The following is a 13,283-nucleotide window of genomic DNA, read 5'->3' on the forward strand; positions in this document are numbered from 1 at the left end:
GCAAAAGTCTGCAGTCTTGACCCTTATTCGCAGCCCGACCCCACCTCCATGGGTGTGTTCAAGGGGTGGCGCCACAAGTCTTGGGAACAAATACATTTATTGCACAAATAATAGTGTCACCCAGGGAAAGGGTCACTTTCTCTATTTCTTCTGGAACCCCGAGGCCAACTTGCATCATATTTTGGCGTGGTTATGGGTAAGGACCTTTGTTAGACTGGGATCTATCATTGACTTACTGATACACTTTGGAAGGATAAAGACTTTAAGTAATGGTAGGATTTGGCCCCATTTGTGTTCTGTCATACGATGCCCATGCGGAAATTCCAATGACAGGAGGGACAAAGGCAGCCACTTTATTCCCAGAGAAGTCATTCTTCCAGGCCCTTCCTGTACTGACGCCCACCTAAAGCCCCCTGGCTGCATGAAGCCAGCATTCCCAAGTGAGAGGGTTTGCTTTCACATTCCCCATCAGGCCCCAGACCCTTGGAAGGTGACCATGAACTGATTAGGACTGTGAATCTCACTGATTCAGCCTGCAGCTCTCCGCCTCCCAGGGAAACACGTTCTCTTCCACCAGGGCCATCTCAGAGGTCTGTAAATTGTGCTTTTCACACAGTCCTTTCCCTGAAAGAGTCTGTCACCGTAGTACCTGGTGGGGTCTTTTCTCCTTGCAGTGATTGTAATTATCACTCGAGCAGTTTTGACAACATGGCCAGATCACAGTGATTATAGCTGAGCTGGGGCTAAACATAATCCCCATTTCGCAGAGCTGGTTTCTTCTCAGCCAAACATGCATCTGAGACCTTCAAGCTTTACACCCTCTCTTTAGGGCTCTCATTGCTACAGATGGAAAACTGGAGAGAACTGGAGGAGAGCCCCATCATTATCTGATCTCTACAAATGACCAGTCTTGGATGTAAGCTGTTAATCACAATGACGACTTCAACCTCAGTCCCTGGGGACAGACCCTCCAACTCAGGGGCCACCAAAACAAGCTTTCATAAAAAGGCTCTGTTCCCCCGGACCTCGACTTTCAGACAAATAAAATTGTTTCTCTCTGTTCTTTTCTTGTCTCCCAGGATGGTGGTTGTTATGGTGATCTGTTCTGCAAAGCTCTGAAAACATATAATATGCTTTGTTTTGGAATTTACCGGCTGAGAGACGCTCACCTCAGCACCCCCAGCCAATGCACGAAGAGGTGAGTATATTTCCACTCTGCTACCCCAACCCAAATGCAGAGACAGAAATACCCTCTCTTGTCCCCCACTATGAAGGCAGAGGTCTATGTACATGCACTCAGTCTGCCAATGACTGCCCACATTATAGCCAACACTGAGTCTGAGGTTATGGGAGGTTTTTCCTTTAATTACGCATAGCAGATGTAAAGATATTGTGGGAAGAATCAAGTTTTATAGATTAGTTCCTGAATAGGAGTGTCTCCTCCAAATTACAGCTACTGGGATTATTCTGTTGGTAACTATTAGAGAGATATTTCATATTGTTAGTGTTTAAGATAGTTGGTTCCTTTGCCATATCTTACTTAGATGCCTATATTTTTACTGAAAATATTTTTAATGGACTTTTTATTTCAAGAAAATTGTGTATTATCACCTGAAGCAGAAAAAAATAAGTTTTTGTGTGCTAGTTATATTTTTCTAATTGCATTAAAATAAATTCATAGCAACCCCAAATCAAAAGTACATTGTAGAATTACCAAAAATCAGTGTATTTGCATAACGTACCTTCAAGAAACAATGCTACAAAGATGAGTATTTCTCAGTTTTGCTTACACATTAGAATCACCAGGGGTGCTTTTTAAAAATATTCTGATTTCTCTGACTTATTTGGTCTGGATTGAAAATATGGATAATTTTTTATTGCACAGAGATTATAGTATATAGCCAGAGTTGAGACTACTTGCTGTAGACTAGTGAGTTCCCAAAGTTTAGTGAGCATGAGAATCACCTGCAAAGCTTGTCAAAACACAAATTGCTGGGCCCCATCCCCAGCTTATCTAACTCCGTAGATCTGGAGTAAAGTTGCTTAAGAATTTGCATTTTAAGTTCCCAGGTGATGCTGGTATGTCTGGCTTGAGGACCCACTTTGAGGTGTACCACTATAGAGGAAACAGTGATTTTTTTTTTTTTTTTTTTTTTTTTTTTTTGGTCCTGCGATGTGTGTCTGGGATGGTCAGAACATTCTAGAATGAAAGATGCGGTGCACTCCGTGAACCTCCTGCGTGCATTTGGGCTACTCAGGATCAGAACTGAACTTGATATTGAATTGAAAGGGGCATGCAGACTGTAGGAAGCACAGTTTGGTTCTCCCACCATAGGCCCTAATACAGCATCGCTGCTGGGGCTGGTGGCGGGCTTCCTGCCCTGAGCTAAAGAGAGTATGATGTAGTTTGGCTTGGAAGAGAATGTTTAAGGCCTTGGACCAGCAAGAAGCCCATCCTCCAGATGCTCTTGGAGGAACCTCTTGGTGCGGAGGGAGGGGAACTACGCCGCCAGTTATCCGTGCCCCCTTTGCTTTCCCAATGCAGGTATGTCATCACCAACCCCCCGTACGAGTTTGAGCTCGTGCCGACAGACCTGATCTTCTGCTTGATGCAGTTTGACCACAACGCCGGCCAGTCCCGGGCCAGCCTCTCCCATTCCTCCCACTCGTCCCAGTCCTCCAGCAAGAAGAGCTCCTCCGTGCACTCCATCCCGTCCACGGCAAACCGACAGAACCGACCCAAGTCCCGGGAGTCCCGAGACAAACAGAAGTACGTGCAGGAAGAGCGCCTCTGATATGTGTATCCACTTCCACCGTGTGTGAAACTGTATCTGCCACTCATTTCCCCAGTGGGTGTTTCCAACAGTAACTTTCCCCCTTTTCCCCTGTAGTCCCCCCCTTTTTTTTACACATATTTGCATATGTATGATAGTGTGCATGTGGTTGTCATTTTTATTTCACCACCATAAAACCCTTGAGCACAACAGCAAATAAGCAGAAGGACCAAAAGTTATTTATGATTCTAGGGGAAAAATACCCCAAAGGCATGCTCCAGACATAAATAGCTCACTGCAGGAAGGAGTTCGCAGAGTAGAGGCGAGCCATTGTGATCGATGTCAGTTACGCAAAGCAAGTTTAGTTAATGTAGAAGAAAAGTTTGTTCTGATTTATCAGGATTATCAGGGTGCTTCGGGTTTTGATTTTGTTGTTGTTTTCCTTCCTTCCTTTCTAATTTTTTTTTTAAATACACACGCAATAATATATACATACACATTTCTTTGAAAGGAGCAACCAAAAAGCAACAAAAACATATCGATTGTTTCCACTCTCTGGGCTGATGTCTCGCGAAGCGTTTAAAAGGCTTTCGCCGTTTGTGTAGATGATTATTAAGCACCTGCTTTTATAAGAGAACATCTGAGATTTTTTTACTCACCAAGGCCTTTTTGTCCCAGAGCTCACTTCCTCTGGGAGTTCGTGTGAACATTTCTACCCTTACTGTGGAGGAAAGAATAGTATCCCATTCGTGGATGTATCAAATTCGAGTCATTTAATTTAAGTGAACAGAGGTTTGATTGCATATTAAATTGTTATTCTGTCTCCTTATGCCATATGACTAGCTATTTTTTTTTTCTTTCACTTTTGACATTTGGGATGAAAAGCCATATGTATCATAAATATCAGATGTAAGTCATTAAAAACTGCCTTCCTGGGATTTTTACATCTTTTAAAAGGTGAATTACTTACCTTATGTACAGAATAAATAATGCTCAGGAAAGAGCGAGTATTTTTCCATGCATTCTCCGGGGACCTGTTTACTCCCCTTTGTTTGATTAGCTAGGGCCCCAGTGCCAGGTAGGAGCAGGGGCTGGGGCCACGGTAGAGCGCGAGGAAGATAAACCCAGCAGCAGATCATGTTTTTCTAGGAGCCGACATGCGAAATAAATCAGAAGGTTGGGGGATCGAGCCACAGTTGACTCAACAAACACAAAAGCTAGCCACCGCCCCAAACTGTCGGCACAGCGGCATGGTGCTGGCTGTCCCAAAGCAGAGAGCTGGTGGGAAAATTCCTCCTCCCCAGTTCCTTGAACATAGCCAGTTCACCCAGGCAGGCGAATGACAACAACAGCGAGCTGCTCCTTGTTGTCACGAGGTGGGGGAGAAGTGTGCAACAGTGAGCCAAACACATTTTGGTAGAAGTAATTTTTTCTTTTGTTTTCCTTCTTTCCTTCCTTTTTTGAAAGTTGGTAAGCATGAGAGGAAAGGTAGAAAAATCCCTTTTTCAATATCCAGTTGTCAGATGTTTTATGCATGCAAATCAGGCTTTAGGCAGGGCAGTTCCTAGAAATGGGCAAACTCCACCGGAACCGACTTCCGGTACGTGTGGACGAGCCCTGGCTGGTGGATACCGATTTGAAATGTCTACTTTAAAAAAAATTTCATTGAGCAGAATAGGGGTAGAGGGGAGGAGAAAAATGCCACAGCTATATCATCTCTACAAAGGTGTTTTTATGGTGAATGCTTTGAGTTTAGATTTCGGACCCCCCTCCCCCCAAGCATGATAGTTTTGGAGATTTGCTTGCTGTGTGAATTGACAAGCACTTTTACTGACAGAATGGTGAGGCTCAGTCTGAACCTCTGCCCCCATACCAAAGACAGGGCAGTGCCGTATTCAGACCAGGAACGGGGTGGGGAAAAATTGTATACATGTATATTAAAAAGCCCTATGAGTGGAAGAATTTTTTTCAAATTATTTTTGTCCCTATATATATCAATTTCTATATTATGTATAACTATCTATCTTTTTATATAGAATTATATATATATCTCTCTCTACATATATACACACACATATATATATGCATATATGTGTGTATATATATACACACACATATACCCCAGTTTGGGATCATGAAGAGCTTTTCATGCATTCTTTGCAAAGAAGGTTATAAAGTTGTGCCCATAGAACATTTATAACTATAAGAATGTGCCAGTTAAAGTGCTCAACAGGAAATATGACAGTTTAAAAGCATTGTAAAACTCACATAGCTTACTTCTCTCTCTAAAGTGCACCAAGGATGAATAGAATGGGCCGAGGTATGACAATTAATGGTTCTGCATGACCTAGCCACTGCTGGGGGTTTTCTTCCATAACGTTGTCCTTGTGAAAACTTTTGTGAAATTAAAAAAAAAAAAGGAGTTACAAATTTTATTCTGTTATTGGTTTGTTTATTTTTATTTTTATTGTTCTGTTTGTGGTTTTATTTAGTTTGTTTTGCTTTTTTTTCCCCTCCCCTTCCCCCTCCTCTTCCTTCCCTACTTCTCCTCCTTCCTCCACTTTCTAAATTGCTCAGCGCGATGAGGCTATGCGGCTGCTACTGCTAGATCCCTTAGAGTTTGTTTTGGTGTTCTTGGTTTTGGGGTTGGGTGATTTGGGGGGAACTTCTCTCCATCTGGCTTGCCTTTAAATCTGCACGTGGCCTCCCTGCCCACCTTGGTACCTTGCTCCAAGTCCAAAAGCATTTTCCCATCAAGAAACCCAGCTTCCTCCACTTCCCCCCATCACCACCACCCCAACCCAGCCCCTCATCGGTCTGACCACATCTCTGTGTTTATCTTGGCAAGACCCACTAAATCAAAGTACGATGCCAGGTGATAAACTTTGCTGGAAAACATTTTTAGTTATTCCATTTGGCAAACCTGCTTCTCGGTTCATATTTTATCCTCCTTTAAATTTAGACCAGGAGGTTTATTAGTGACAAAAGCATTGGTCTCCTTTATGTTTGATCAGTAGGACCCCAAATGAAAACTGCTCAGTTATATGTATCAACTCACAGAGCACGCCCAGTTATCTGGGGCCTCACGGCTCAGGCCCTGCATTAACCAAGTCTCTCCTGCCACCTGCCTTTCAAGCATTTGTTACATCCCAACAAGAGATTGGGCAGATAGAGAGAAGTAATTCCAAAATGCATTTTATATACAATCTGTTAGCAGCTCTGATGAGATGATGTTGTGACAGGGATGGAGTGGGAACAGACTGTGACATGAGATGAAACTTTGGAATTTTCCCGGGACATTGGGCACACAACTGAGAGTTGACTGTAGCATTTGGCTAATGATACATTCAATGATGAAAACGTATCATTATGACCTCTATTCTATTAGCTGAAACTACTATGTTATACTTTCCCCTATAGAACCAAGAGTCTCCTCCATTGTTTTCCATGTGACTCCAAACTTCCTCATTCCCCTTTCAGGTTCTTTTAGGAGGGAAGCACACAAGATTCTCATATTATGTCTTTCCCCTTCCTGCTCCCCCTAAAAAAAGAAAAGACTAGGAATGAAATAAGAAGGAAGGAAGAGAAAGAAAGAAAGAAAGAAAGAAAGAAAGAAAGAAAGAGGAAGAGAGAAAGAAAGAGGAAGAAAGGAAGAAAAAAGAGAATGAAATAGAAAGAGAAAGAAAGAAAGAAGAAAGAAAGAAAGAAAGAAAGAAAGAAAGAAAGAAAGAAAGAAAGAAAGGTAGAAAGCGAAAGAATTATTTGAAGAGAAAGTACATGCATTTAAAAAGAGCAACAGCTAGAAACTCAGTTATCTGTACTGTTCCAGAAGAGAAGCAATTTGTAAGCTATTCAGTCCAATTTGCTTTAGGCTTTGAAAGGGCTGAACCTTAAGTAAATGGGTAGACCAGGAGGTGGGGTGAAGCCTTCTCAGCCTCAGCACTTGCTCAGATGGTCGTAAAATCATCAACATCCTAAGGACTACTACCCAGGGTCCTTCCTGAAGCCAGTTCAAATGGATAAAGAGAAAGCTGGACCCTTATACATAGGGTTCTGCCACAACCGGGAGAAGTTTCAAATTCTGTATGAATATTACAGGTTGTGACCCAGAACCTTAATATAAGTGCTCAGTAAATATTTTGAAATAAATTGATCTTAAATATTTTCAGACCTTTCATCATTTTATCAATTATCTTTACTCCCTTGGCTTATCCTTAAAACAAAACAAAACAAAAACAAGAATGCCTCTGGGTGCTTCCCGATGCTGCTGTGCTATTGGCACTTTCTCGAGCTGGGCTCACGGCTTCTGAGACAGGGAATAGCCGTGTTAAGTACAGTGAGACAGAGACACTGACTGTGCCTCCTGACAGCATTGTCAAGATCTCAGATGGCCAGTAAAACCTTTGACTGGCTCTTCTCCAGCATGGGAAAAGCCTAAAGGTGTCTGCATCCCAATACAGACAATTAAATCAACCTGCCAGGTTCCTATAGCAACAGGCTCCTGGAGGATAAAGAGGAGCGTGTAGAAACTTTGGCCCGTGGAAGTCAAGACAGGGTAAAAATCAGTGGCTCAGTCAGCTTCTTCGGCCCATCCCTGCTTTGTCATAACATGATGAAGAATAAGCTGCAGGCACCTGGCACTGAACCGGTTCCCTGTCCCCCCCAGGAGATCGCACATCTGTGGTACAGGGAGGTGAGAGGGATTATCCCCAAAGGGAAGAGTGGAGATTCTGTCCTTGGCATGTCAGCTGCACGAAGACCCCAGAAAAGGGCTGGAGCGGGCGGTTGGCTCTGCCCAGTGAATGGCAGCATTAGACTTTCAGTTTAAAGAGGCAAATAGAGTCATGGCAGACAATTGCAAACAAGTGTCAGTTTTCATAAATGGAGGCTGCTTTAGTTCTGGTACGGACGGTTGTCATGTCTATGAAATAACCACACTTCGCCCACGGAGGGGGAAGAAGGCAATATGCATGGGTGGGGTGTGCAGGGCAGAGGGCAATTGGCAGCCTGCGTCCTGGAAAGGTGAGCTGTGCAAGCACACAGTGTTACCTTTGAAGGCTGCAGCTCCTGGTTAGGGCTTACTGTTCTCAGCTGTGGTCTCTCTCCAAATGGAGCCCTTCCCTTTCCAGCCCTTTCTCTCTAAACCTCAGCTTGTGGTACAGCAGGAAGAGGGCCAATTATTCCAGATCCCTTTGCTGTATGATCGTCTCTTCTTTAATGCAGTCTTCTCTGGGGAGCAGTTATATGAAAAGGCTGAATCCCACAGCACTGACAACCCACAGAGCCAGCAAAGAGGCTCTGTTTTCACAGTGAAGCCTGTTTCTCTGCTTGCAGGTACCCAGGCGATCAGGTCAGCCCAGGTCTTGGGTTCTTACCTCCCACAACCTACTCCTCCAGGCTCCTCGTGGCTTGAGGAAGTCCTAGCTCTAATCCTGGACCCTTCTATCTCAGCTATGGAAGTAGCAATGGAAGACGCAGACGGCTTGTGGGTGGGGTAGGGCACCTGTTGAGTACAAAGCCATTATTTTAAGGATACAGGTCCCGCGGCAGGGTAGCAACCCTGGACTCCTCAGAAAGTACATTGGGTCACTCCTTCCTCTCCTTTCCTTCCAAATGAAGATAACCCCAGCAAATCCTCCTCTGTCGTCTGTGTCAAAATCCCCATTCTATAGGCCAGCACCCCAATTTACAACCCTTAGATCTCCACCCCCAGTGCATTTGTAGCCACACTGGAAAGGACCACCCATCCTCACCGTAGCCCTTTAGTGCTGAGAATACTCGTGTTGATGCTAACCTCACACAGCAAGCCAACCCCTTAGTGCTTACTTAGTGCCAGACTCTTCTAAGTAACTCATTCAATCCTCACACAAGCTCAGCTGTACCTGCCATTCACATCTCTGTTTGAAGGAATCTGTAGGACGGATTTGTTCAAAGTCATCCAGCAGGAAAGTGGCAGAGTGGCATTTAAAACTGTGAACTCTGCCCCCTGCCGTCCTGGCGGCTGCTATCACCAACAGGCGGAAGCGCTCAAGTTTACTTACCATGCATCCGCACCCGTGGTGAGCGCTTCGGCCGCACTAGCCCCTTTCATCCAGACAACAGCGTTAGGAAGATCTGGTCACGAGCCCATTTTACAGACGAGAAACCGTAACTGAGATCAATTACACAGTGACTTGATCGGAGCCATGCAACTCCCGCGGGAGACCTCCGATCCCTCTGAACTTACCCTCCTGCCCCACGCCATCTCCGCAGCCCACACCTCCCGGCCAGTCCGTGGTGGATCGCTCATGGTCCGGCTGGTCTCCGTAGGTGCCTTCTCTCGACAGCCGGTTCTTTTAGAAGCATCTCTCTGCAGTCCATGTCCGGGTTTTATCTTGTGCTACTAGCCCACTCACCAGAGACTGCCACGCCTCCTGTCCCTGATTGGGGGGGGGGGGGTCACACACTACCCCTGCCTTGATGACGTCATGCTTAGCAGCCTCCAGAGGCTTGTTGACAAATGGGGCTGTTTTCCTCTGGCTCCTAGGAGGCCCTCGCAGCCAGATCCATTGCCCTTCCCATCTTAGGGACAAAATCAAAGCTCCCGGAAATCTTTCTGGCCTGTGGAATGAGGCTTGGAGAGGAGATAAACTCAAGGATTTGCATTTGTCCTGGACCACTTCAGCACTCATTTGAATCCCTTCCCTGAGTATTCTTCCTCATGGCCAATGTTCTAGCCTCCCATTGGCACAGTTTCTTCTCTGGAAGGTGAGAGTCAATAAACCAAAGTGTCATCGTCATGCCTCAAGCACTTTCTGTTGAAGCAAATGAGTAACGATCACTAGTGTGTGTTCCTCTGATGCCTTTTGAGAGAATCTCTTCAGAAACGACCTTTGCCCCTGGATATTTTACTAGAATGCTCAGAGCATTAATATATTTCTATTTCCTCAACATCCTATCCAATCAAGTCTCCAACAACATATATATTTATATCTTACAAGGCACCCAAATTAAAAAGCCTGTTTCTCAGACATAATAAAAACCTCAACTCATCACCAGGACGTGCTCGAACACTTCTTGTGTGGAAGCTGAATGGCCAAAAACACAGGTGCTACTCCACATAGATTTTCTTCTATGGCAAGAAGTGTAGAAGGAGAGAGAGAACGAAGCTTAAATGGGGAAAGTAATGCTCTCTTTCTTACCGACAGCAGAAGGAATTGATATTCTCTCTGCCACGAAAGGTCAAAATGCCAACTTTGAATTGAACAGTAAAGACTAAATTCTGAACAATTATTCTCTGCAGCAGTTGTAAAAATTTCAGCAAATTGCAGCTGTCTTAGGTCTTTCGCCCAAAAGACCTACTCGTTTCCATCAGCAGAGTTCAGTTTCCTTTCCAACCTGGCATGTCCAGCCTAGCACTAAATCCCTTTGCACCATCAGTCCCCACAGCGGCACAGCCAAAACCAAGGGCAGCTCAGGCAAACAGCACAGACGCCCGGTCCCGCTCTTCTGAAAATCATCTTTACACATAAACCATTGGAAAAAGTCATAGTTTGAAATTGTTTCAGTGGCCTGGCAATGCTTTTAAAACATAACCATCACACTCTACTCCTCTCTGAAAGGTTAGTTTAATCGTAGATCACAAAAAATTGGTCTCCACAAATGCATAATGGTTCATCTATGTCACACTCGAACTAAATGGTTTTTTAAATGGAGCCGAAATTATTTTGATGTGTACACAGTCCTGGATTTCTATACAACCTTTTTTAACCAGTCCATCAGGAACCTTGCCTCTAAAGCCTCATTAATAATTCAGATGTGCTGATGACTTTAAAAGATCTATGGAATTGAAGCTTAGGAAAAAAAAAAACTCTGCTTGACAAAAAGATAAATGAATGTAGAAAGAAGCTGTAGGAGTCTGGCAAGCTGTAGATCATCTCAGAACAGATTGTAACTTTATCATTCTGTCAGGGGGAATAATTTAAAGCACTTAATCAGTTAGCTTCACTGTGAGGATGTAGCATTATGAATTCCGATCGTCCAATCTGTTCAAATCAAAGTGAACTTAATTATAATAGGTGAGAGAGCCAGCGCAGGAGAAAGGGGAGTGGGGAACCATCTGAGAGACAGTCGTGTCCTGGGGGTAAACTGAGCTGCCGAACAAAGGGTCGTGAACAAGGTCTCCCCAAGGCACACCCCCGCTCCAGTGACACGGTTTACACCGAAGGCTCAGACTTGACACAGCAGGAGAGAGAGGACGCATCCAGGAGAAACATGCAGAGCCGTTGTGAGCTGATCGCAGATGCTGAATTTATAGATCATTAACCTATCAGACAGACAGACGTACAGACGTGTGTGAGCGCGCACGCGCACACACACACACACACACACACACACTCTTCTATCGAGCCAGGTGAGCAATTTTGGTTAACATATCAGTCTGGGACCCCCGACAAGGCAGTTGTGACTTGTTCTAATAAAGAAGAGGCCATTGTCTCTAGAGCTGTGGGTGTGCCTGAAAGCTTCCCCCTTTTTCTTTTCTTTTCCTGAGCCACTAACATGAGTCCCAAATTAGAATGTCCTATTTGCCCAGTCTCTTCATGTCTGGACACATGGCCGGTTATCCCGAAAGTTTCAATTCTAGAAAAAGGCTGGGGTGAGGCCTGTGTCCTGTAAAACAGAACTGAAATGCTGAGAGGATGCTAGGCTCTTCTCTTCCCCACTCTCCTCCCCTCACCCCTCTGAATGCTCTGACTCAGCATTCTCGCAGCCATGTCTGTATTTAGGGTGGAAATGAAATGCCAAGACTTCGTCCAGCTCCCTTGTCAACAGCTCGGGTTATTATAGTCGGTTAAGATATTGCCACTAGGAATTCTTTTCATAACTTTTTACCAACACAGAGTTTTCTTTCTTGGAATGAAAACCATCTCAAAATCATCTTCAAACTTTGGTTGCTATTCTGATTTTGAGTCTCATTGCCCAGCAAAACCTGTGGGCTTACTTTAAGACCCTCAAAACTGGCTGCAAAAAAAAAAAAAAAAAAAAAAAAAAAGAGTGGTGTATTGAGCTATAACTTCAAGTATGTCTGTTACAAACAAGGCCAAGTCCAGGTTGAGAGGAGGAAATCCTGCATAAGATGTTAGATCGCTGGCTCTGTGTCAGGGACAATGTCCGTCACGTTCCGCTCAAATCCGTGAACGCACAGATCTTTCCTCAGGCACAATGTTCACGCCCCATATTTGATATATTCCACATCTCCTTCCCACCAAAGCTTTCCAGGACACTAAAGGAACCCCAGAGAACATTGCTGGAGTTCCTCCTCCAACCCCTCCTTATTCTCAGAGGTCCACCCATGGTGCCTCCAAGTCCCAAGGGTGCACTGGTCATCCCTTGCCACAAGCAGCAGAGGTGTCCCACGTTCTGGGGTTCTCCCTACACCACACTATCTCTTAGCAACTACTCACTGTCAGCTTCTATCGATTACATTTGTGCATTTTTTTCAATGAACTTTCCAAAGGCTTTACCCTAGGACTAATTAAGCTTCTCATTTCTCCTTCTTGTTCTCTATCCGTTTTGCCCTTTAGCAGAAAAGAAATGGTTTACAGATGAACCGGATAATGCCTATCCCAGAAACATTCAAATCAAGCCCATGAGTACCCACATGGCTAACCAGATCAACCAATATAAATCCACAAGCAGCTTGATTCCACCAATCAGAGAAGTTGAAGATGAATGTTGACTCCCAGGAGACCAGAACTATTTTTTTAAAGCCTGACAAACTTCATAAATGGTGATGTGACTTTTCTTCCTCTTACATACTGAATCACTGGTGGAAATGTTAGGATAAATGAGAATTGCAAGAAAAATAAAGTAGACAGATCTTTCTCTTTGTCTGCCTTGAATATTGCTTCCATGTATTTTGGAAAAGGAAATGATTTCATTTATAAACGAACATACTAAAATAGTCATGTATAGCCTCTAGCATTTTAAATTATTTTTATTTATTAGAAAGAAAATATATTTTTCTTTTTTTTCGTTGTCAAATATCTTCCCTATATCTAAACAATGCAAAATCAACATGAGTAAGTGGCCAGACTCCTTAATGCATATTTCTCTTCTTTCTCTCTTTTCCTTTGAGGAGAATGATGGTCACCGCCACAAATAATTGTAAGGAAGGGCAATGGATTATTAAAACAATTTTAAAATGGTCCAATGATGTAAACATGTACTTCGGTAAATTCGTAGAAGGAGACAAAAGGGGGCAGGTGAATTTCCTGGATGGGTGTGTATCTTAGCTGCACTGACACCAGCTCTTAATAAATGGAAACTTATTTATTTTCTCAGTTGAAAGTCATATTTTTGTAGTTTTAGTTTTCATTCTGTATTGCTCATCCCTTTGTTCATATATTTAAAGGGAAGACCTTCTTGCAGCTTTTCTACAATTGCCAGATCAGGTTTATCCGGCCAACGAATGATGCCAGAAGGGTTGTGAGACGCCTGGGACGTAGAAGTTGAGGACCCGATGCACTC

General features: G+C 43.9%; 1 protein-coding gene across 6 annotated transcripts in view; it reads left to right on the plus strand.

The window, feature by feature from the left end:
- The window catches only part of KCNMA1 (potassium calcium-activated channel subfamily M alpha 1), a 710,872-nt gene extending 698,230 nt beyond the window's left edge, over positions 1 to 12,642 (plus strand). For 2 of the 6 annotated variants that reach the window (XM_045783283.2, XM_045783286.2), the window contains 3 exons: positions 1,080 to 1,198; positions 2,546 to 2,770; positions 12,338 to 12,642. In XM_045783283.2, the coding sequence (XP_045639239.1) occupies positions 1,080 to 1,198; positions 2,546 to 2,770; positions 12,338 to 12,362 (369 nt within the window). In that variant the 3' untranslated portion in view covers positions 12,363 to 12,642. Of the gene's footprint in view, positions 1 to 1,079; positions 1,199 to 2,545; positions 5,218 to 12,337 lie in introns of those variants that run through there. The other 4 variants (XM_045783284.2, XM_045783287.2, XM_045783288.2 and 1 more) reach the window with 3 other exon arrangements.
- The last annotated feature ends 641 nt before the right edge of the window (positions 12,643 to 13,283 follow it).

Source organism: Ursus americanus, chromosome 6, assembly GCF_024610735.1.
Source record: "Ursus americanus isolate L20-20 chromosome 6, mUrsAme1.1.p, whole genome shotgun sequence".
NCBI classification, from domain to species: Eukaryota; Metazoa; Chordata; class Mammalia; order Carnivora; family Ursidae; genus Ursus; species Ursus americanus.